At 39.6% G+C, this 25,965-nt stretch overlaps 1 protein-coding gene across 1 annotated transcript; it reads right to left on the reverse strand.

The window, feature by feature from the left end:
* Window positions 1-6,513: 6,513 nt before the first annotated feature.
* On the reverse strand, window positions 6,514-22,934 carry paxip1 (PAX interacting (with transcription-activation domain) protein 1). Its single transcript, XM_062428626.1, has 23 exons — window positions 22,753-22,934; window positions 20,632-20,766; window positions 20,044-20,087; window positions 19,839-19,902; window positions 19,582-19,692; window positions 18,802-18,877; window positions 17,323-17,844; window positions 15,002-15,117; window positions 13,959-14,868; window positions 13,504-13,598; window positions 13,221-13,316; window positions 12,757-12,894; window positions 11,988-12,109; window positions 11,269-11,453; window positions 11,021-11,064; window positions 9,947-10,014; window positions 9,765-9,867; window positions 8,989-9,157; window positions 8,618-8,718; window positions 8,193-8,327; window positions 7,945-8,020; window positions 7,439-7,499; window positions 6,514-6,832 (listed from the first exon to the last, which is right to left on the reverse strand). The coding sequence occupies exons 1-23, from the start codon at window positions 22,831-22,833 to the stop codon at window positions 6,817-6,819; spliced, it is 3,468 nt and encodes a 1,155-aa protein (XP_062284610.1). The 5' UTR covers window positions 22,834-22,934; the 3' UTR covers window positions 6,514-6,816.
* Between the last annotated feature and the right edge of the window lie 3,031 nt (window positions 22,935-25,965).

Genomic DNA, 25,965 nt, shown 5'->3' on the forward strand with positions numbered 1-25,965 from the left:
GTTTTATTTAGAAATAAAAATTTAAAAAAATGACGATTTCTTACATACCAAAAACATGTTGAAAATGAAGATGAAAGAACATGTGCATAAGACAGTTTCTGAGTTCTGTCATTCTTATTTTCCACTAAGGACAAAAATCAATGCACACAGATTAAGAAGGAAAACAAAGGTTACAATCTTCTCATCTGACTCAGAAGATATACTCAAAAAAAAAAAAGTTTCCCAAAATGTCAGACTGTTCTTTTCCAGATGTGAGGCAGTACTTTGCAATATGAGCTTAAAAACACCAAAGTGTTTGGTTTTACATTGTGATTCAGACACACTGTGTGGACCTTTTACTGTGTTCTATGTCAAAATAACTTTTTGAATCATTATTATTCAAACCTGGTGCCACAGTTTGCCACCTTCACTTGTATGCAAATACTTCCTTTCTGTTTTTTGCTTGTTTTGCTACCTTACCAAAATCTGAACCTCGCATGCCTTTAACAGTTTCTCTGTCAGTTTGAAACTTGTTAAGTTTACACGACTGTAAATAACTGTGTTTTCTGATTTTGTATAGACTTCAGATTCCTGTGAGGTTGCAGAACTAATAAAGGGCTTCCAGAGTGTTGAAAAATCAGTGGCTCCTGCTGTCATGGTTTATGTCACACTGCCAGTTTGTGCCAGCAGAGGGCAGTATACACACACCAAAGTCCTGATGACCCAGAAAAGCTTTTCACACCACTGCTCTGATTAATCTTTCACTTTAACATTCAAACCCTAAATTACTCCTCATCACTGGACTGAATGTAAATATAGAGCATTGTTAAAAAATAATAATAGTAAGGATCATATTTGTACTTTTCTATTAGAACAGTGACAGGAGGACAACAACTAATACAATCAAACATTAACAAGATAAACTGGATCATACACTAGCCTACAGATGATGATTAGCCTGATTTACTTTATAATATGGAAGTTCATTAGAAGTGAATGGCAGCTTTAAAGCACTTCTGCATTATGAAAGTCAAACTGTGTATTAGCAGCTGATCAGTATTCAGCAGTGAGTATATGGACATATGAATGGAGTTAGTACTTTCTACAATGACTGACATATAAAGTACAATACAATGTTTTTAGAACTTCATTCAATTCAACTTTTTTTGGCAAGAAAATTCATAGCATCCATTTACAAAAATATGAATGAATAATGTCATCTATACACAATGTTGGGGGCATTAACACTGTAGAGAACAGTGGTTTTCAACTGAATATGCAAATTACTGTCAACTCTATGAAAACTGCATACAATTACGAGCCATATTAAACAAGCAAAAGCAGCTCAGACATCACATTAATAACACATTAAAGATGCAAGAGGGGACAAGTAGACAGGTGTATAAAATGGTATATAATATTAAACACAAAATATCAGAGATATAGATGAACATCAAGGCCAAACAACACAGATCATTCTTCAAAAGAAATGAGAGAATTTGAACATTTTAAACATTTTGAGCTCTGTCACCTTTACATTGAAGGATTGTAGAAACTACAGATATGTAACATATTAACTGTATAATGTATCAAAGTTCATTTGATCTTTTAATGTAACAATTATGTTGAACGGATGATTCACATGTGCAGAACTTAATGTAACTGCATTGTGTGATTTATTTGGAATAACAAAATATTACATTTTTTAAATGATATTTCACTCAGAAACAACCAAACTGAAATGTCTTCAGAAGTTTGACACTTAAACACAATCATAAAGTCAGTGAGATTCAGTGTTTGCTGTTCTGATATCAGGCCTCTGCAGTGCTGCACCACTAACCACCACTACAACACTAACTAATTTTGTCTTTCTTTCTTGTTTATGGTTTTCTAATAGAATATTTAGTGATTAATAATATGTGCTTTTTTATTACATTGTCCACAAGTTCTACTCTGCTTATAACTGCCAATCCATTGTACTGCTATTTCCTGTTTGGAGCCAAAGGTGAAGCTGAAGTCAGTTAAATGAATTAAAAGAGTGTGTAAGTGAGATTAAAAAGATGGAGTGAATTCTGGCAGTATTTCAGAGCTGAAGGAAGAATCACTGAACATGACCAGCATCACAGTGTGTGTTTTGACAGCAGAGTAGGAGCGAGGACTTGTTGACACTGAGGCAGAGTTGACCTCAGTGTGAACATGAAACTCTCAAGTCAACTACACTTCCCATAGTACATTTCAGTAAAAACACATGTAGTCACCATCAACAACGTGTGGAGGCTATAGATGGGGGTTTAGATGGTGGATTGTGGATCAATTTGGAAACAATAGTGTAGTTTTTGCTTTTCCAGTACTTTAACTACAGCTCTGATTTGTACCTCCAGCAGTCTTCTTCTCTTCTCCATAATAACAGCAGAACGGTCTCCTGCCATCCAAACTGATGAGAGTTCTTCCTCACACACAAAGATGAAATAATGATGTAATGATGTTTTCTATGATGGGGAACATTAAGTAGACAGTAGAAACACATACTGTTCATGTGTTCTGTGTATTTATGGAATAAAGACATTCACATTCACTATTTTATGTTCCAGTAGAACATTTTATAGAATATGATGAATACAATATGTCTGAATGGTGAACTATGAATTGTGTAATAAACAGGTCACATTTGGACATTTGCATTTATAAAAATGTGTATCAGCTGCACGAAAATATAAAAATAAAAATGATGAATTTTATTTCTATTTTTGTATATTCAGGGTCACATTAGAAAGATCCATCTATGGTCATATGGTGTTTTTACAGTTTTTGCAGCTCTCAAATGTAAAAATGGGTCAAATCTGCCACTGAACAGTATGTTAGGGTTAAACAGGAATCCAGATTTCTTTTTTTTGCCCCTCATTCTATGCATAGTATCTCATCTAATATATGGAGACAGTCCTGGAAGCAGCTGTGTGCAGCTGTATATGTTAAATCACAAACTGAAGCTGTTTATTTCTGTGATGTTGGCACAGGTTGACGGATGTTAGAAATACTGAGTCTGAACCACTTATAAGCTCTTGAGCAAGGCACTCCACCTCCAGCTGCTCCAGTGCAGGTCAGTGTGTGTACTGTTAGTGTGGATCCATGAAGGTGAGCTCAGGCTTCTTCTGCTCTTCTCTTTGTCTTGGACTGCAACAATACATTTTCCTCCAAGCCTCCCTTTTTTCCAAAAGCGTAATGAGATAGCCCAGCCCTGTAATTGGCTAAATTATTAGTAATTAGTTCCATCATATGCTAATTAGCTCATATGTAAATTGCAGGGCCAGATGAATCCCAGCGCCCATCTCTGTGTAATTAGTCTGTAATTCCTCTGCATCCTGTGGAACAGGGGGAAGTTGGCAGGCCAAAAGTGTGTCTGATGCAACAGAGGGAGGGGACTGGGGAGTAATTAGAAATATCTCAAATGAAGCATTTCTACATTAATTACAACATTTTCTTTGTCCCATTCCTTTTTTTCTTCCCTTCTTCTCACAACTGGGCTGCGTCAGAGGAGGACATCACAAACCAACAAGGAACTTGACTGCTGCTTAATCAAAGATGTGGCTCCTTATTTGCATTTCTAATTGGAATTAATTAGGGTTGCCCAAATGATGTGTGTGTGTGTATGTGTGTGTGTTCACTGTGCTCTTGCTTATGTGGATTTCTTCATTTATCTGATGATGTCATTATCATCAGCACATGGGCAGCAGGAGAGTGGCTGGACGTGTAGGCATCAGCTGGTTTTTGATGTCTAATTCTAAAGTGACTTTTGTGTCTTAAGTAGTGAATTCTGGGTAAATTAAGATTATATAGACTATTTAAAAAATGGAGATCAGGCTCCAAAAACAGCACACACTCTGTTACTGTTCTTCACTTCATAGTTCTGTCAGCAGATGTGATTAATTGTTACACTGGAATAATTCATCTGAATAACATACACACACACACACACACACAAACACACACACACACACACACACACACACTCACACACAAACACACACACACACACACACACATGTTTCTGATCAGTGAACCTTTATTTGTCTGGATCTTCCAATAGACCAATAGTCTTATACTGTGGTTCCCAAACTGCCAAACTGGGGGTCGGGACCCCAAATGGCATCACAAGATAAATGTGAGAGGTCAGGAGATTAAAAAAAGAACATATGTTATTCTGTAACACATAATTGTATTTAAATGTTCTGACTTTTCTCAAATCTGAGGGGTTTTCTCCTGAGATACTGTTCTCAAAATCAAAAGCACTAAACTCATGGCTGTTTTAGACATGTTTCTATTTGAGAAACACAACTTTATTTACATCTAAATGATCTGATTAGGTTTACTCTTTTATTCTTGATATATATATTTTATCCTCATTCTGTGGGTTGTAGTTATTATTAATATTAGTTTTGCTGTTTGCAACCTTTTGGATCAAGTTGTGTAGGTGCATCATTGTGTGTCCTTTCTCCTCTCTTCTTCCTGGGTCACTTTTTGAGACTCGTGAGTCACTGAAGGGCAGAAAAATATTCCCAAACCCTGCTGGACCACAGTGTGACATATCTATGTTATCTATATCGCTGCATACATCATCACACAATGTTCTATGAGTGATTGTTACTCTTCTGTACATCATTAGGCAGCAAGGTAACAAACATATGATAATATTTCTATTTGTTAACATGTGTTCTGTGAATACTATACTATATTCATACTATTACTGAATACTGCATGCATTTCTTCATTACTGCTATTCTGGTACAATTTGGTGATTACATGATCAAATCAAATGACTCAGATCAGTATCAATGAACACTTTATTTCCTGTTGATTTATTATTAATCATAATCATTATATTTATTCATATAATGATCAATTATTGATTTGATTTGATCAATTGATTTTATGTGATTTTGTATGACTTAGACTTTGAGTGTATTTGTGTTGGTTTTTTTCTCTTTCTGAGGTTCTTTGCTGCACAGTAGTGAAGTGAAGAGTACATTTGTATCACTTTTCCTCCTGGTGTTGGTGTTGTTACTGTTCAGCTGTGTGTGGATGGTCTGACTGGTGACTGGTGTACTTATTCACCTCACTTCATGGCTGAGTTTCAGATAAAAGAATCAACACCTCTTAACATTCTCCCTACAGACAGCTGACAGACACAAGCTCTTGTCTCAATGACCTGGGAAAACAAGAATATTCCACTTATTCTCATCTAATAAAACATTAACCCTCACATACTGTTCATATTCAGACATATTCACAGTATCCCACCCTAACCCTAACCCACCACAAATTATGAATGAATATTTCATCATTCACAGATAAACGTGTGTATAATCCTTAAGGAAGCTTTCAGAGAGCAGAGATAGTTTATTCTTCAGTTTTTATGCCTTTTGTTTATGCATCATTAAAAATGTACAATCACACCTATGTTCAATGAAAATGACGAGCTCAATGAATTATATTAAATGTGAAGAATGTTTTTAAATATGATATGTATATCACTTGTTGTTTTTAAGAAGTGTTGTATGTTCTGGGTCACATCAGGAGATGTCATCAAGTATTTAGAAGGTTTTTACTGCTCTCAAATGTCAAAATGTCAATAATGTTTAGCATTATGAGCATTTTTATACCTTAATATGGCAACATATCCAGGGAGATACAACTCATAAAATCTAAAATATTAATATATATATATATGTGGAAATGTTTTACTGAAGTAACATCAAATTATTTTTCACATCTCATTTTCCACTCCTGCCTGTTTAAAGGTTAATTCATGTCCTACTTTGATACATGAACAAACCACACTTTCTTTTGGTCCATCTCAATCACACAATTATTGTAGTCATATTAGTGATCAGAAAGGAGATGGAAGGTTAGGGTTAGGGCCATGATACAGGATTTACATGAACTAAACACTCATTTACAATCATGTTCCTGAAGTCACCCCTCACTCCAGATGAGCAGTGAACGCATCGTTGGAGGCTGCTGGTGGCAGACAGGAACAGGAATATGTAGCACATGACCTTGGCTCAGGCTCTGTCTAATTCAGTCTGCTGTAGTTTTGAGGGCAGCACCGCAGGCGCCGCTGCACGTCCCGCTCCTACCCAGCTACCCCCCCCCCCCCCCCCCCCCACCCACACATGACCCCAGGCTATCTGTCTGACAGCCAGCAATTAGAACTTCACCAGTAACTACCCCAGACCCTCATTAACAGTTAATTAAATCAAATCTATCAGGAATTATCAGCTCAAACCTGGGAGGAATACCTTCAGGAAAGCTTTCAAAGCCTCAAAAGTGAGAACAAGGAGAGCCAGAGCTTTTGTTCTCAGCACTGTTTTTTCTGTTTTTCTTTTCTTGAAGCATCAGGATGAAATCAGCTGCTGACTCCCAAAACTTCTGCTCAATGATTTAGATAAAAGTGTCTTACAGGAAGTTGAAGATACTATTCATGCTGGTGGTGAGAAAAGTTTCTAACCCATGAATTTTATAAATGAGTGAAAAAAAAAAAAAAGGCAGAAGACGTGCTCTAATTAATTTACAGTTTTTATTCCAAAAAGCAGCGTGTTGGAGCTGAGGCCTTTACACATTCTATTTTAATAACAGGAAAAAGGTTAAAATTGTTCATAATTTAAACATTCATTTCACAAAAATAACATCCATTTATTTCATTCTCAAACATGTAACAAAAAGCTAAAAAATGACTCAATATCTATGCACAGGAATAAAAACATAGAAAAGTCAGTGTGGTTGGACTGTACACAGGTTGTTGTTCCTCTTCTGCTTCTTCATGTCTTATCTGCTTCACCATCAAGTGAATTTATACGTGTGACTGTCAAGGAAACTGATTTTACAGCACATAGCAGTGTTTTCCTACACATACTCTAAATCAGTTTGTAGAAGCATGACAGCTCTATAATCAAACTAATTGTCCAAACAGAGAACACTGACACTTTCCTTTCTATACACATTTTGAGGTGAAAAAAGTTCAAGAGAGGATTCATGTTCACTTTCATGAAGTGTTTACTTTAAGATGTAAGTATGAAATGACTTCATATTTTAAAATGACATCTACATTCATGTGCATCAGTATACAGACTCTCTCTATAGACTTCACTCTCTGCCTGGAAATGATCCCACATGTCATTTATGGCTGCTGCTGACAAAGCTGAAGGAAAAAGACTAAACTAATGTAAAAACTAAAAGATGTTCATATGATTATGTTCCAACCACATGTTAACATACTTCAAGTGCCTTCAGATAACTGCATAAAGATTTGGTGCTATTTAAATTAAACTGATTGATTGACTATATGATTACTTCAATGTCAAATTTGATACTTGATACTTTATATTTTCATTTACTTACTTAACAATCTTTTTTTCCGTGTGTGTATGTGTTTAAAACATTCATGTGTGTATATAAAGGATATGAATCATAGTCGAGTTTCTGAGTGAGAACTCCTGTCAGTATGAACTCAGCGTTGTGGACATCTGGAAGACAAGAGACACATCACACACCATCAGAGACATCTTTACACACACACACACACACACACACACACACACACACACACACACACACACACACACACACACACACACACACACACACACACAGCAGTACACATTCTGATAGAACACACACCAATACACACTCTGATAGAGCACACACCAATACACACTCTGATAGAACACACAGCAGTACGTACTCTGATAGAACACACACACCAATACACACTTTGATTGAACACACACCAATATACACTATGATAGAACACACAGCAGTATAGTAATGAGTTTGAGTAAAGAACACTTGGTAACACATCATAAGACTCTCTCTCTGTGTGTGTGTGTGTGTGTGTGTGTGTGTGTGTGTGTGTGTGTGTGTGTGTGTGTGTGTGTGTTGTGTGTGTGTGTGTGTGTGTGTGTGTCTTACCGATGTTTTTCAGGAAGTATTCTCTACACAGGTGAAGATCGTTGTCACAAGAAATTAAGATGATCTCTGGAAGGTTCTGTAACATCAACATGCAGTTCATACTGAGTCAATACATGAACTCAATAAATAGTCACATTCAATAATAGCACAAAGAGTTCTATTAGGAGGACATTTATTGGACTGCTCTAACCTTCCCAGCATCAGCCAGTGTTTGTCAGCTGTCTGCAGGGTTCCACACACACACTCACCTTGTTCTGTTTGTGCTCCATGATCTTTCTGTAGGAGGGCTGTTTGGCCAGCAGCTTCCCTCCAGCACTCTCCAGGATGGACTTCATGGTGCTGAGGCTGGGGCAGATCCCAGGGGTGAGGTAGAAATACTTCCCCTGCTCAGCCACCACATCACACACACACAGACACACACACACAGACACACAGACACACACACACACACACACACACACACACACACACACACACACACACACACACACACACACACACACACACACAGTGAAGGACAAGGTAGTCATATAAATACACAGCTGATTTATTGTGTGTTCTCTTTCAGCAGGAAAGGTTTGTATGTATCTGTGTGTGTGTGTGTGTGTGTGTGTGTGTGTGTGTGTGTGTGTGTGTGTGTGTGTGTGTGTGTGTGTGTGTGTGTGTGTCTAACCTTGAAGAGCGGTGCACTGTGGGCTCTCTTTAGTGACTCCTCCAGACTGAAAGCAAACAACACCTCAGCCTCTGCATCCCTCAGAATGTAGCTCTGTTCATCTGAAAGACAGGCGCACACACGTTAGTTTGAGCTACTACTGTGTGACTAACTCAGGCCAACTGAAGGAGAAGATGGAGACTCACACTTTTCAACTGCATATTTAATTCAGTTTTTACATCTCGCTCTTTTCACTACCATCAAAATTGCCCTTAAAGCTAATCTTAACTGCAACTGATCAAAAACATCATCACACAGTAAAGACACATCTCACCACTCAGGAGAAGAAGAGGAAGAAGGTTAGAAATGCTGAAAGTCAAACACACACATACCCACAAACTTCTGGGTCCTCCAGCTCTCCTCCAGCCAGTCGGGGGTGACGATATGTTTCACCACAGACATGGCGGTGAGGAACTTGACTGTGCGGGTCACCTTGCTGGCCACCAGGTGAGTGACTTTCTGACTCCCATCTGCTACCTCTCCACCTAAAGCGTGCAACCTCTGAAAGACAGGAGAGAAAGAGGAGAAGCTGAAGGAGACAACAAACTACAGAGAAGCTTCTGAGCTCGTTCATTTACTGTTTGAGGTTTAAATGTGTTGAAAGGAAACGCGTCCTGTGTCCAGGTTTAAAAAAGTCACAGTGAAACACAAGGTAGACTTTAACAACATGAATAAGACCAATGGATCCAAGTAAAGACATTACAATATATGTGTCAAATGTACTGTTCAGGGTCAAATTTGACCCATCTTTACATCTGAGAGGTGTAAAAACACCCTATACATATTTCTGCTAGGTGACTACTGTGACCCTGAATACACAAAAGTGGGAATAAAATGCATGAATGTTTTTATTTTTGTGCGGCTGATACACACCTTTGTAAAGGTAAATGTATACATTTTACAACATTCAAACATGTTGTATTCATCATATTGTATATTCTCCTGGAACATAGAATAGTGATTGTGAATGTAGTGTTTCCATAAATAAATAGAATACACTCTTCATTCAGGATTAATCAAACATTTATAATGAGTGATGGGGAATGTATGAATGTGATTATTGTAGAGACTAATTATTAGTCAGAATAAGAACAGTATGTGAGGTTACCTTTGTGTACAGCTGTACTTGTGCGGGTTCAAACCCTGTGAACATGACTCGAGGTGTGGACTCTGGAGGAAGCTTCTTACTGGGAGACTGGATCTCCTCCAGTCTGCACACACATAAAACCCATTATCATCATCATTATAGTAAATAGAATCATATTGACAGCTGTTTACCCCTGTACTCACCTGGCCTTCTTATTGGCTGGCTGGTTGGTGGAGTCAGTGAGCTTTTGCTTCTGGATCAGCTGCAGACTCTAAACAACACAACCACACACACACTGATGAGTCAGCACTAAACTCTTCTTCTTGTTGAATTCTAAGGAAGAGATGTGTGAAAGCTACTGTGTAGATAGTCACTGAAGAAATATTTAAAAAATCTGTTGAGCATGCTCAGTGAACCACACATGGAGGCTTTAGAGCTAACACCTTTGGTTTTTTAGATAGTGGATATTGTACAGGTTGAGTTGTATGTAGGTAGAATGAAACACAAAGAGCTGATCAGCTGCTTCTGAACACAGCATGTAGAAAAAACAAAACACACTGTGACATTCAGCTCATCAAACAGGCCTGTGACCAAAGACCTGAAACCTGCTTCTGAAATATTGTAAGAACCCCGGGGAATTTAAAGTCACTTCTTCTATCTGTACTTTCATACATTTTGTTGTCAGTTACGGTCACACAGCAGCTGCTCCTCTTGACTAAAGGCAGGGCTCAGCTCCTCTCTCTCTATCTCTCTCTCTCTCTATCTCTGTCTGTCACTCACTCACACACACAGAGCAGAGAGGTATAGATGTGAAAGAATTGATGCACCTACACTTGTTACTTTAATAAAACAGCAATTAAAACTCTGCCAGTAAAAAGTCAGTAAGTACTTTATAATATCAGCTGTTTACCCTGCATACACATGTGTTTATCTGCTTTGCCTGCAGCTATGTCTTCCACACACAGCTTGCTGGTTAGGCTAACAACTAATTGTTAGGAACAAGCTAAAACATGCACTGTCTGTATGTAGCTCTACTCTTTAGTTTATAATGTTTATTAAAACTAGTCAAACTGAGCTACAACAACAACACATAGGATTGACTTTATACAGTGATTACTGTTGCTGCTCCCAAAACAATACTTTCATATTTCAAGTATAAATCATTTCCAATCAATCAATTCTAATTCTTTAGTAATGAAAAGAACTGATAACCGTATTGATAAAGAAGTAGATTGATGAGGAGTATCAATAAGACTGACAGGCTGTGATGTACTTACTGCTAAAGCTTCAGCAGATACTTTGATGGGAGCTCTCCAAGCAGCTGAGGAGAAACACAGAAGCCAAGTTATGTTCAATGTATGTGTTAATATAATGTTAATATACTATTTAAATATAATGTCAAGCTGAAGGTAAATCATCCTCCCCTCATACAAACACACATCCAGTACATGTTTAACCATTACCCTACAATACTTTATGTGTCACAACAAGCTGTGTGTGTGTGTGTGTGTGTGTGTGTACATACCCAGCAGGTTCTGGACCAACTGTGGGTTAGGCACCAGTGGTTCAGGGTGAGTGTAGATGCAGTATCTGCTGTGCTGAATCTGTCTCAGTGCTTCAAAGTTACCCAGCAGTATATCACACAGCCACTGAGCATTCACACATGGGATCTTCCACTCCTTGGCCTTCTCATACTTGAGCCCGCTGGGTCTAGATGGAAACCAGCAACATGAGCACATCATCAACACTGTGTGTGGTCCTGCAAAGCCCACGAGGACTGGCTGCAGATACAGTTTGAACTGATGGTGCCACTTATAACATATAATATGTACCATGTGTATTTCATATGATGGTGCTGACTCAAACTACACAAAAGGATTAAACAGCTTCCTGCAGTACAATCCACTGTCACACTGGTCTCACTCTGGTCTAGTAGTGTGTGTGCGTGTGTGCGTGTGTGTGTGTGTGTGTGTGTGTGTGTGTGTGTGTGTAGGTCTTCTGACACTCAGAATCACAAACACATACTCACACAACACACTTCTGTCAATTATACTGAAGACTTTTTAACAAGGGTATTATATTTTAATTGTCATGATCTCATCCCCATCATTCATCAAGTTAGTGTTTGTTTCCAGGCAACTATACAGTACATTAAAGATGGGTAGTGGAATGTTAATGTGTAAATATTAGAATAACTTTAATGTCAGAGTAAACTTGGTATCATCAGTCACTGATCTTGCTTACTCTTTACAGATGAGGACGGTGTTACTGCGACACAGATATCCAGTGTATCTGGCACCAGCCAGGTAGGCCATCAACTTCAGATCATCTCTGTCAGCATCCACAAAGCCAGTCACTGATATGATCTGAGAGGAGAGAAGAGGACATGAGAAACATCCACCACACTTTTTTTTTTTTACTCTACCTGTCATGCTGGAGACTGACATGCTTACTCACTGAGAAATAGTTTCCCTATGGGGATAATAAAATTATTGATTGTATTCATAGCTTTCCATTCTCTTGAATGAGACAGTGTGTCTACATTTATGACTGGTGCTGTATGTACAGGAGTGAGTTGAGTTTGGTCATATTATGAATGCAGTGATGTAGATGTGCTGTTTTTATGAGCCTGGAAAACACAGTTAACAGATTACGGTGAAGCAGTTCACTGTCACTGGCAGAATACAGTACAGTCAGCCACTGCTGGAAGGAGTTCAATGACTCTTCTTCTTTGTTTAGATATTGTGTATTTGATGTATTTTTCATGGACCCCCCATGAGCTGTTTTCTTAGTAAAGTGTGAACTGAACTGAAACTGAATATCAGCTTTCCACATATGACAATGAAGTGTTGATGTGTTTGATCAGTACACCTCCTTCTGAAGGTAGTCCAGGCAGGAGGAGACATCTGGAGTATTAAACTCGTTAAATAAGCTGGAAAAGGACATCTGCTTGATACATGGCTGGAAATGCTGGTTATACACAGTGGCTGCTGTTAGTGGCAGCTGCACCTACATGTTGTGAGCAAGGTTTGGCTCCAGGAGGGAAGGCAAAGGGCAGATGTAGTGTCCGATGAGGAGGAACCATCCTCTTCCTCTTCAGTACAGTGTTGAGCCAGTGTGCTGTTACACAGCGTTTCCCCTCTCTGAGAGCCTGGAGGAGAAAACACCACCACCACACACACACAAACACACACACACACACACACACACACACACATCAATACACTGATACACACCACACCTTTTTAACTCACTGACTCAAACTTGGTAAAACTAAACTGAACAAAGCAAGAGAATAGACAGACACTGACCATGCTGTGTAGTTAGAAGGCTGAGGAGACTCCTCTCAAGTCAATTACATGATGTGTGATTTTTAAGAAGATACTTTAAAAAGGGCTTCCTGACCCACAGTCGTACTTACAACAGCTGTGTGTGTTCTGACAGCACACATACACACACACACACACACATCCTTACCTGTACATACATGTTGCTGACCTGACTCTCACAGAGCAGGTGTGTGCAGCGGCTGGTCAGGGCATGGTCAACAGCCCCTCCACACGCCTGGATGACCTGCAGGAGTTTACACAACAACATCATTTAACACTCTGACTCCATCTTTAATGATAAGTGTTATTCCTGCATCTTCTTTCAAATACATGTAATTATCTAATGATTCACCACTCACTACATGAACTGTTAATCATGCATCAGTTCTAAAGGGAGTCAACAATCTTGTTTGGTCTGAGGGATGTCTTACTCTCTTCCAAGTGGCCAGCAGTTGTTTATCAGCCATCTGTTCTGGGTAGTCAGCAACAGCAAACACACAGCCCAGCAGGAAGCCGTCCTGTGGAACTGAGCATTACAACAAAGACAAGTTACACAAGTCTGCACCTTTAACTGACTTTTAAATCAATGAAATGAAGGAAATTTGACTTCAAAATGCATCTTTTTCTCTCCATCAACACTCAACTACACTGTGTCCTTCAACAAATACATACTTCTGATCCTGTTTATACCTGGCATTAACACGCATCTCAGGTGATCTAATCACAACTGTACAGCAGAGACACGTTGCTGTTCACACAGGTCTCTATTATGTGTCTCAAGCTGACCACTTGTGCCTACATCACTTATGCTACAAGGTCAAACAGCCAGTTGTAAATCGGGTCAAAGAATAACCATGACAACCTTCCTGCTGACTTTTGTACTCACTCTCTTGTCCTGGCTCATGTCCAAACAGCTGGGAGATCTGTGGAGGCTGCTGGAGCTGAGGCGGCAGCGTGGTCTGCTGCTGCTGGAGGTGCTGCTGCTGCATGACCTGCTGGTTCTGATGCTGCAGAACCTGCTGCTGCTGCTGCTGGCTCTGCAGGTGCTGCTGCTGCTGCATCTGCTGCATGTGTTGCTGCTGCTGCTGTAGGAATTGTTGGTGCTGTTGCTGCTGCTGCTGCTGCTGCAAATGCTGTTGATGTAACTGCTGCTGATTTTGTTGCTGCTGCTGCTGCTGCTGCTGCTGTAACATCTGCATGCGCTGCTGCTGCTGCTGGAACTGCTGCAGCTGTTGCTGTAGTGCTTGTTGCTGCTGCAGCTGCTGCAGGCCGGGCCGCAGGAGCTGCTGGGGTCGCAGTTGCTGCTGGGAGAACACATGCTGCTGCTGCTGCTGTTGTTGCTGCTGCTGCTGCTGCTGCTGTTGTTGTTGTTGCTGCTGCTGCTGTGAAAACATCTGCTGTTGGTGCATTTGCTGCTGTTGTTGCAGGAATTGCTGCTGCTGCTGCTGTTGCTGCGGCAACTGTGGGAACGCTTGTTGTTGTTGTTGTGCAACCTGAGATTGTTGCTGTTGATGTTGTTGCTGCTGGTGATGTAACTGCATCATCTGATGCTGCTGCTGTTGTTGCTGCTGCAAGTGCATCATGGGATGTTGCAGTTGCTGTGGTGGTAACTGTTGGTGTTGTTGCTGGGCAGCCTGGTGTGACTGTTGCTGCTGTTGCAGTAACTGTTGCTGCTGCTCCGCCAGTTTAGACTGATTAAACATCAGAGGATTGGTACTGTTGGGGGTCTGAGTATGGCTCTGATTGGTCTGCTGCTCCAATGGCTTTGTCTGATTGGCTGTCAAATTCTGGATGATCTGTGACAGAGGACAACAAAGAACAATAAGTCAAAGGTCAAATTATGACCATGATGATCAGGCCCAGGTAAAACTGAGAGTAAATACAGAAATGCATTGTTAAATCTTTCTAATAACAGTTAGGATGTGTTACATGTGCTACGTTGGCAGGTCGATTGGTTGGCTGCATCTCAGAGTTGTTGGTGATGTTGCGCAGCGTTCTAGCAGCTGGACTCCACCCAGGGATGCCCTCTGGAACTGACACACCACCTGAAAAACAATTCACATGATGTGGTTACAGTCTGCTTAACATTATTCAACTACTCACAGTGAGATTAATGTGTCGTTCTCCTTCAGGATGTAAACATGCAGCAGAATGCTCAGGAAACCTCACAAACACAGACACATGGTTTAAATACAAATGATGGACCTAATGAAGTTACTGAGATTGGTGGGAACATTATAAAAAAGTCCAATATTGCTATAAATGAGTCCTAAGTTGAATACATGAGACACATAAGACATAAATGACTCAGAGTCACTACTTCACACTGATACATTCACTCAAAATTATTACTGATGTTTCTTTTTTCAATACACACTCCCAACAATGATGATAAGTGTTCCATGTCTCTAAGTCAGTTACAGAACAGTCCAGCTGCCCCACACTGGCCTCATATAAGAGTCTACATGAGCCTCACATTGTCAGTGTTGCTGTTCCTCACCTGCGATGTGAAAACATCACTTTTCTAAACAGCTGGAGTCTGTACACTGATTCAACTGACTCAGGAGCTTCTCCACTGATGCATCCAATCATAGGGATGACAATCAAGAACGGGCTCCAGTTCAGAACTGGTTTCAAACTGTCCAATCCAACAGAACTGATCAGCAGTAACAGATGACACCAACGCACCCTGCACCTCTGTGTTCAGAGTCATGCAGGAGGCTGTATGATGCTTTCAAATCTATTCATTCATTAACTAATGCACTTAAATTTAAGTTGCAGAGCACTGTCTGATCTAACAGTTACAGTTCATATATTAGTGCACACTGACACACGGTCCACCAATGACAGATGTGGATGATGTTTGAATCTGAGGATCAAACACAACCTGAGTCAATTCCCACATTTAGGACTACACATTGTCCCCATGTGCCTGCTTACATAAGGCAAGGTAAACTTTATTGATCCCCTAGGGAAAAACAGTCATGGTGGGGTGATAGAAAATTAAATGAAATAAAATACTAAATACAATACAACAACCACAAAGCAACCAATGAGAATACAGCATCAATGCAGAATACACAGACGGACATGGTCAGCATCATTTTGGATACAAAGTTTGTTAAACCAGTTAATGATCATATTTGACTGGATATTTTAAGAACACAACACTTCTCTACTTTCATTATTTTGTCTGTTTCCATCATAATGCTACAAATCAACAGATGCTCATCACAATCTGACACATCTCAAAACAGAGATCGTGTTGTGACACAGAGTAGTGAGATCTCTTGCTAGCATACAGTGCACAGTGCTCTTCAATAGGGCTGCAACTAACCATTATTTTGATAATTGATTAATCCGTCGATTATTTTTTCGATTAATCGGATTAAAAAAAATAATTCTTAATTTCCACCCCTTCATTCAAAAACAAAACATTATTTCAAATTGACATTGCAAAAAAGTGCTCAAACAACATGTTGCTGCTTGGACTTCCCTGAGCTGTTATAGTAATATTAAATTATAAATAATAATTTAAACAAAACAACTAAATGTTCATGTCTGATAGCTTTAACAAAATAACATACACATGTATGCTACACAAAAAGAGGTATTTTCTGTTGTTCAATGGACCTGAGCTGTTGGAACAATAAATACAAGATAAATAATAATAATGGTTTATTTTTGTAGTAACCAGTTTTACTTTTACCATCATTAGGCTTCCATACATAGCTACTAGCTGCTGCTCTCCTCATCTCCTACTGATGACTGTGAGATCTGAGCAGGTAGAAGCTGATAGTTCACTAACTATAACCAGGGAGCACACTGCAACAAGGTTAATGATCCACACAGTGACATTATATCATTGATATGATGCGCAAAAGCAATAGAAAACCGATCGTGTGTGTGTGTGTGTGTGTGTGTGTGTGTGTGTGTGTGCATGCGCACGGGCACGCGTGCTCCGTCCCGACCTCGGCAGGATGCTGCACACACTTTCTAGTTTAGTGTAGTGTAACGTTCTCCTACACCTTAGAAGATTTCGGTCAGACCGTTTTCTCCGCCTCTGCAGATACCAGCTCTGCTCAGCTGCGTCTGCAGGTGAAGTAAACTGCTCCGTGACATAGTGAGTGATGCATTAATCGTGCGACACAACAAATCGATAATGAAATTTTGCAGTTGTTGCAGCCCTGCTCTTCAGTGTATGTGGAATGTATGTAGAGAGTGACACAGCAGCCTTGTTGAACACTCACCTTGCTGTGTAGTGTGAGTGATGGCAGCAGCAGCAGCTGAGCGGGCCTCAGCTGGCATGGCTCCTCCTCCTCCAGGCACAGGAGGAACGGTGGCACACAGGTTGATGAGCCCGCTGCCTGTAGATGACGCGGGGTCTTTGGTGCCGGGGGGCCCCGTCCGCCGTCTGGCTGTGCCTGTAGCAACAGGAGGTGTTGGTGTGACCACTTCTGCTGGTGTCCAGTTCAGATTGGTGCCCTCCTTCTCTGTGGAAGAGTCGTCGTCCGAGTCGTCGAACATGCGCTCGCTGCGGCGCTCGGGCTTGCGGGGGGACGACGGTGAGACTGAGTTCAGCTTCTTGGGTCCAGGTCGTCTGCGAGGACTGGACTCCTCGCCGGATGAGCCGCCGCTGGACATGCGGGAGCGGCGCGGGCTGTAGCTTCCATCTGAATGCTCATAAGACTCTGCTTCACTCTCTTCATCTTCATCAGGCTCCACGTAGGTGAGGCGAGGGTGATAGAGCGCCTCATCCCTCCTGCTCTTGCCTTTTAAAGATGAAAGAAAAGAAGTCAGCGTTAATAACTATGACTTCACTATCCACAATGATTAGAGGTCCACTTAAACTTTAACCCAATACGACTGACGATGGTGTCTAAACGAGTTCTTAAAGATCTGATATTGACTGACTGAATATGACCTACTGAATAATTCCCTGAATAGTTCCCTTACAGCCCATGTTTACCTGGAGTAAGACAGCATAGCGGTCTAATAAGGTAAGTCTGATACTGCACAGTTGAGATTTCAACATGTTTCAGAACAGTAAGACTGTGTCTATGTTTACCTCACAAAGTAAAAGTCACTTTTCAAACGTAGCATGAGGTCACTAGCTTAGCTTTAGGACACCATGTTTTGGCTGGGATGTTCCTTCATTTGGTTGAAATGGAAACTCTTACTACAGAAGTTACCTCAGATTCACAGTGGAGCAGTGAACCAGGTCTCTCACTAATCCTGTTGAATACTAATGAAACATTAACAGCAACATTGTCATTCATCATTTCACTGTGAAGCTACAAACACAAATCAGCTGGCAGTGGAAGCTACTGCAGTGTATTATCTACTACTGTGTAATGTTTCTATGCATGTTTACTACTTTTTTAAAAAGAGACAGAAATCACATCACTACTTCCTGGGCACATGATCTGCTCTAAATGAACATTACTGAGAGCTTTACGTTCATTTGCTCTTTTAAGAGAAATGATACTGAGAGATTGATCAGGAATGGATGATTACAGCCAACATTAACTCTTTCAATGTATATACACAGGTATGTCAGTATTGTAACAAGCCTTAAAGATGTTACCCTATCCTCCACCATACAGACTGCATTATGTTATTTTGACTCTAAGTAGTTAAAGAAGTACATTTCCAGTGGTCATTTTACTGAGTGTTGACTAGTCTGATCTAATGTAACAGCAGTTGGATTCAAACAGCTCTAACATTACCTTTAACAGAGTCAGTGATCCAGTCTGGGGTGATGATCCTGATGCCTGGATGTTTGAGAGCACATTCAAACTTGGCCTAGAGAAAAGTCCACATGTAGGATTAGAAGAGTCCATAAAGGTGAGTTTACATCAGTGTACATCCATGTCTGTCCAGACTTTGAAGGAATTGAATAAAAGTTATTAAGTGTATTTTCTTGTAGATGTTCACATGCTTGATTCTGATAAAACACAAAGATGTTGCCATGACAGTAGATGATGCTTCAGATATGGATGTTGCTGCAAAGAAGCTACAAATGTCAAATAGTGGATGTTTCACAAACATCTTCAACTGGCAGCAAAGAAGATTTTTTACAATCACCAAGATTAGTGTCACTGATTCAGTCTGTGACCAAATGTGAAATATGGTCACAATCTCCTCTTCTGTTCTCCAGTTATGGTGAATCATTGAATAAGGCCCAGAGAAGGGCTCTGCAGAACACTAGAATGTCATAGTGGTGTGACCTTTGACCTTTTGGATAGAAAATGTCTTCGCTTCATCATTTTATCCTACTAGACATTTGTGTGAATCTATGAACATTCTTAAGTTATGGCCATGTTTTCACAGTGACCTTGTTCTATGATCAGTAAACTCTAATCACTTCCTCCTTGAGTCCAAGTGGACATTTGAATAAATTCCCTCACATTCATAAGAACAGGATGGATGTACTGACAACCTGAACACATAATGTCTCCAGCCATGACTGTCCCCACCACACAACTACACACACACCATCCACTTACCCCCTTTGGCTCTTTCACCACTAAGTGTGTGACTTTCTTGTTGAGGTTAAGCTGACATTCCCCTCCATAGAATGTCACATAGGCCCACAGTGCATTGAGATCATCTGGAAGCTGTGCACACACAACAATAAAACAATAATAATTAAGATGGTTTGGATGGAGTTTTTAGAACAATCCATGAAATCACTACAGAATTTATCAAGGACCATCACAGGTTTTTCCTTTAATTATGTGTCTGTAGCAAGTGATACACTTACACTGGGAAGACAAGCCGTCACCCCAAAGAATATCTGTCCTGACTCTGGAGAGAATCCAGTGACTCTGTGAGGTTGTCAGTTATGGAAACACACTGAGAACTGGTCCAACAAAACCTTAAACATTTATATTCTGACATTATAACGCAGTTCATTTTTTCCCAAAACATGTTTATCTGACACAATGTCAGTCACGTTAGAAGGATACGGTAACAGGTCTCCACATCGCACTGAGAGGATCACCCAGGACGGCTGCAAAACATCACAACAGGAAGTTAATGCTCCATATTTCCTTCTTTCTCTCACATAGTGTCATCAACTAGCTTCAAGTGATGCTTACTGTTTGACTGAGGCTTAAAGTTAATCATAGAATCACATTCAAATGATCCCACAGGCCTGCAGTGAATAAAACATTCTGTTTTTCTGCATTTAAGTTTTTAAAAAAGTCGCCAAATGAAAGCAAGCTGATTGGAAGTTATGAAGCTTGGACTGGACAAACTGACACAAAGTCTAACCTAGGTTAATAGCATGGAATAGACTAGAATAGAATAGAAGGGAATATTCTTATTGTCTTTGTACATGTACAATGAAATTGAAAGCAATCCTTATTGATGTCATAAATTGAAAAATGTGCTTAAGAAAGATAGCATAAATATAAAAAAAACTATAAATATTTAGTACCAAAACTAAAAGGAAGGTGAAACACATAATACATTCTACATGCTGCTGTCATTATTGCAATTTCCCTTAATATTACACAAGAAACAAGTCAACAAAATCAGGTTTTCAGTGTTACCTTGACAACAGGCAGGTCAAACACCTCTCGAGACTCGCCCACCTCGGGGTTGTCCCCGTCTTCTGCGATGATGTGAGTAGCCAGAGCATTGTAGGACACTTCCTTTCCTTTTCCTGCTTTCAGCAGCTGCACCACCTGAAACATCAGCAGAGTCATTGAAACACTGCTATAGAGCACGCTGACAGATCACAGTAACAGTCTGAACCCATTAGACAGGTGTTTAGAGAGGAGATTAGAGCTGGAGGTGAAAGGTGTCAAAGTAGCTCCACTCCAAACTCTGACTTCAATCCAGCATCCTACAGTTCAGTCAGAGTGTGTTTGGAGCAACGTGAGACACACACACACACAGTCCTCAGTCACAATATGAACATGAACACATAGCATTTTAAAACACAACACATTTTCACTAAAAAAGCTTAACCTGGCTCCACTTTTGCCACAAGGCATGTTGATTAGCCTTATTATTAATTACCATCAGCAGCTGTACAGCTCAGCAATATATTGAGTTAAGGTAAGGTATCTTCATTGATCCCCCTAAGGGGAAATTCAAAATTGACACAAAATAACGTAATGGTGAAGTGATAAAAAAAAATACAATTAAAATAAAATAAAATACTACAATGAATAATCTCTAAAATAATTTGTTATTATATGAATCAGCAATATAAATAAATTCCTTATACTATATACAAGTGTGCAATATTCCTGAGATTAAACAGAAAGGACAGCCTCAGTCTATAGTGGTAGTGGGAGGTACTGGGAGCTGTGGTGTTGTACAGTCTGATGGCTGATGGATATTGTGATATAAGACTAGATATGGTCTTAAATTTTGGCTGTCATAATATTCATGACATGACAAGTGTTGTCTTTTCCTTCTTTTAAAGGATACATTACAGTTAAGTGGTGTCATTTTCTGAGCCTGCCAAACTGTTCTTGTTATTGCCTTTTTGCGTAATGTGGATATATTGTCATATATCCACATTACTGATGATTATTTAACAAAAATCTCATTATGTAAATATTTTGTGAAAGCACCCAGAAAAGCTGAATTTGTTACACAGAATTTGAACAAGGCATCCACAGAAAGAAGTGTCCAGTGCCTCTGCAGACATAGAGGAAACAGGAGCAGAGAACATGCAGTGCCATTCACATCACACACCATCAGTGTTGAGATAACAATGCAAAAGACTTCACACTGCCTGTAAGAGACTGGAGTTCACCATACAGTCAAATATACTGTATGCGTGACTGTCCCTGGTTCACATCATTCCAATAATGACTGAATTCAGCAACAGGACAGAGTTTCAGGTTGGACTGAGCTCATTAGCTTCACATATTTGGTTAAATAACTACTGGACTGGATGTTGCTACTAACCAGGCTGAATAACCTATAAGACAGTCAATCACTTCATAACGAGGTTGCATTTCATCTATAGTAAAGTGAAGTGTCTTAATAGTAAACAGCCGTTTATACAACGCTTCTGACTGATAGAAACAAGTTCAATAAGAGGTGCGACTAGGGATCACTATTTGGCAGGAAGTACAGAACTGAGCCACAGGTCTCCAGCACAAACGAGCGAAACCGCAGCGACACATGCGCAGTGAAGAGTGCACAATCCAGCAAGATGTAGATAGTCACAGGTTGATGCTAAATAACAGTGAGCACAGTCCTGTACAGCCCGGTGTTTCATTACAGCACACCACAGCGCAGTGACAGTAGCACGACCATGGCTTACTAACAGCAAACACTAGCTTTATCACTAGCTTAGCAAGATAAACCGCAGGCTGTAAGCTAGCAGCTAATCAGCTGTGCAACTAGGAAACTCACAGCTAACACTGTCAGGCTGCAAAAGTGCAAAGCTCTGTGGCTTCAGTTACCTTTAATAAGAGTCAACGAGACTCGTAAACAACCATTTGACCCATAACACTGTGAGGAATAATATAAGTATCTGCTGGGTAAATCTGGCTAGAGAGCAGGCTCACTTGTTTCTCACGTAGCATATATAAGCCACTTAGCTAGCTAGTTAGCTTGTCCAACAAAAACCCCATATATATTCAATGGTGCTAGCAAGTTAGCATGCTACAAACCTAGCTACAACCAGCTAACGATCAGAGGCTCACCTTTTGATCAATGTCCCCAACCACGTAGAATTTGACATCTTTAAAAAGTTCATCGGAAACCTTGTTTTCTTCTTCAGACATGATTGTCCATTAACGTCATAGGAGTAAAAAATAATAGCAGGTCAAACTCTAAAAGAGTGAAACTCCTGGGAGCTTACAGTACACCAGACACTCTAGCGCCAAATCGCTGAGCGCGCCTTGGACTATAGCATTGTGAAATGTAGAGGGGTGTTTCAAATCTAATATTCATTGTGTATTCATTTGTTTTGTCTTCTATAACTCTCTAATACATAGTATTGTCTGACTTTGATTTTTACAAAGGGGAATATATCAAATGTTATGATATAGACAGATCTACAATAGACAGAAATGTATCTATATATTGTCAGATGGACATAAAATCCCCCTATACAATGGAGGTTCATGTTTTTATCTAAACGTGTAACCTAGATTGTCAACCAGACAGTGAGATGAGGACATGTCAGTTCTTCATGACATTCGCAATAAACAAAACTGTAAAGTACATTTTTTTAAATCCATCGTTGTATGTCAGTGTTTAATAGCGTACTTTTTTGGAAAAGGTTCATCTTTCACTTCCCTAAGTGCAGTTTCATTCAGGTTTTTGTTTGTTTGTTTTTTGTATGAAACTCTCTAAACTCTCTTTTAAGAAAAAAAGGGCGTAATTTCATTACCATAGTCTAAGTAATAGGAACAACGTTAAATTACTAAAATAATATATATTTGAACAATATTAAATATTGCCATTGTTGTGTATAATTATCATTAAATATTGGCACTATAACAATCAACATAATCATCATTATCCATTAACATATAGACTTCATTTCATAGTGTACTGTCCTTTGTATAGCAGTATTATTGACTATCCATATTGGATATTTGAGGCCAGTATTGACACTGACATGGTGATCTGTCATTTGATTGGTCTGCTGCCCCAAACCGATATATTAACTATTGGATGGCTTACCATGAAATTCTGTACAGATACTCCTCATCCTCATAGGATGAATCTGCTGATTTTGATAATCCCTCTAGTGCTGCCAACAGGGCACATTTTTCACTTATTCATTGAAACATTTTTAAATTGGCGCACAGTGTGACATGCCTGGGTCCTCTTAGTCACGTCCCATATCACTGAGATGGTCTATCAGGACAGCCATCACCATCATCACTCCCATCTCACCATAAAATCATCAATAGCAACCAAAGTCTAACGACCTCCTCACCTTTTTGACTGAAGGATGTGTAATTCTGATTTTCTAACATGTCATTTCTTTCACAATTAGTTCCTGCAGTAGTTAATTACTTCATTCATTAGGAGGTGTCAAGCCAACCGTCAAGCACATACACATATGTAGGTATGAGACACACTGCGCGGTGAATCAGATGCATCAGTGCTAAAAGAGCTTGACAAAGTGAGCTGCAACCAATTGAGACCAGTAATTGGATAAGCTTCCTGACAGCTACATTAATGATGTAGCTGATCGCCTCTTGACCTTGTAGATATGAAATGTAGACATTACTCTTTAGACACACCACCTGTCATTATGCACAGCGTTGGTCTCGGACCTTATTCCTGTCACCCTTTGCCCCCTCCCCACCCACCCTCATTCCACCCCCTCCTCTGACCAAAGTGAAACACAGCCATAGGAGCAGTGATTGGATGAGCCATTTGACAGCTACATTAATACTCAGGCTGATCACCTGATGACCCCACACACACACACACACCTGCCTGATTTAGACATCTCTCTTGTCTGACATGATGTAGCACATTGATTAAGGAGCTTTTACCCATGTGGAGTTTTCTTCTTTCACAGGTAAAGGAGTTGTGTCTTCATAAGTGGATTTGATGACTTTTACAATCTGATCACTTTATTTCTGTAAATGTGAATCAGCTGTGACTTTTTCCAGACTGATGATATACATGAACAAATCTATCAAGTTGACACTATAAATATGACACAAAATGTAAATCAATTTATTACAATAACATTTTATTACAGTAAAATGATCAATATTACAATACTCACGTGCACATATATTGAAAGACACAAAAAGGGGAATAAATCTGCAGTTCTTCAGTTCAGCTGAAACTGAGGCTTCAGCAAACTGGACAACTCAGCTCTTACATTTCAGTTATGAAGGGATCACTTCACAGCCAGAATAGAGAGAAACTACTGTATTAATATACACTTGAAATGATTTGAACCTATCCTTTAGGAGGGAAGGTAAAGCGTAGGACAGGTTGCAAGATGCAAAACTGTCCTTTTTTAAAAACATCTGCTCCATAGCACCACTAGTGGTCCAAACCTGGTATAACTGAACTGTGTATGATCAGTGTGAGAAACTGTGGGCAGTGTGTTATAGGGACATATAGTATCATAATGTTAATGAATGGATACTACATGTTCATCTGCAGTTTTCTGTAGTGCTTCCAGTAACATGTGCTGGTAAAGTGTACTGAAGTAACATCACATGACATGGTTAAGCTATGTTTGAGTAAAACATTTTTAAATTCATTTTTAATATAGCGCCAAATCACAACAATAGTTACCTCAAGACACTTCTCACATAGAGCATTATGTGAGATTCATTTAATTTAAAGAGACCCAACATTCCTCCATGAGCAGCACTTGGTGACAGCAGCAGGGAAAAACTCCACTTTAACAGGAAGAAACCTCAAGCAGAGGTTTTCATTCTAATTACAAATACTCTAATTACATAATTATACATACTCTTCCATCACATAAACACTAGTTTAAAATAATACTTTGGTATAAGTTGATAATATATTTCAAGGAGGCAAAGTTTTGCATGGCTGTTTGAAAATTAAACAGTGATCCATTTGAGTTTTTTTAATTGAATTGAATTGAATTGATTTATTTCTCCACAGGGACAATGTACATCATTATACATTTACAGAGAACTAAAAACGTAAATGCACCCAATTGCAGCCAAGGGCTGATTTCCATTGGTAGTCCCCCCTGCCAGATGTTACCGGCACAATTCCTTAAAAAAAATTAACTACATTACACATAATATATACGAGGCAACTACAATAAATATTCACAACAGTCATAGCGTCACAGTATAAGTCGTCCAGCGACACATTAAAATAGTATTGCACACTTCATGTTGCTTCCTGTACATTGTGCTTGTTTAAGCTGTTTCTAAGTGCAGCCAGCCGAC

Source organism: Scomber scombrus, chromosome 11, assembly GCF_963691925.1.
Source record: "Scomber scombrus chromosome 11, fScoSco1.1, whole genome shotgun sequence".
Lineage (NCBI taxonomy): Eukaryota > Metazoa > Chordata > Actinopteri > Scombriformes > Scombridae > Scomber > Scomber scombrus.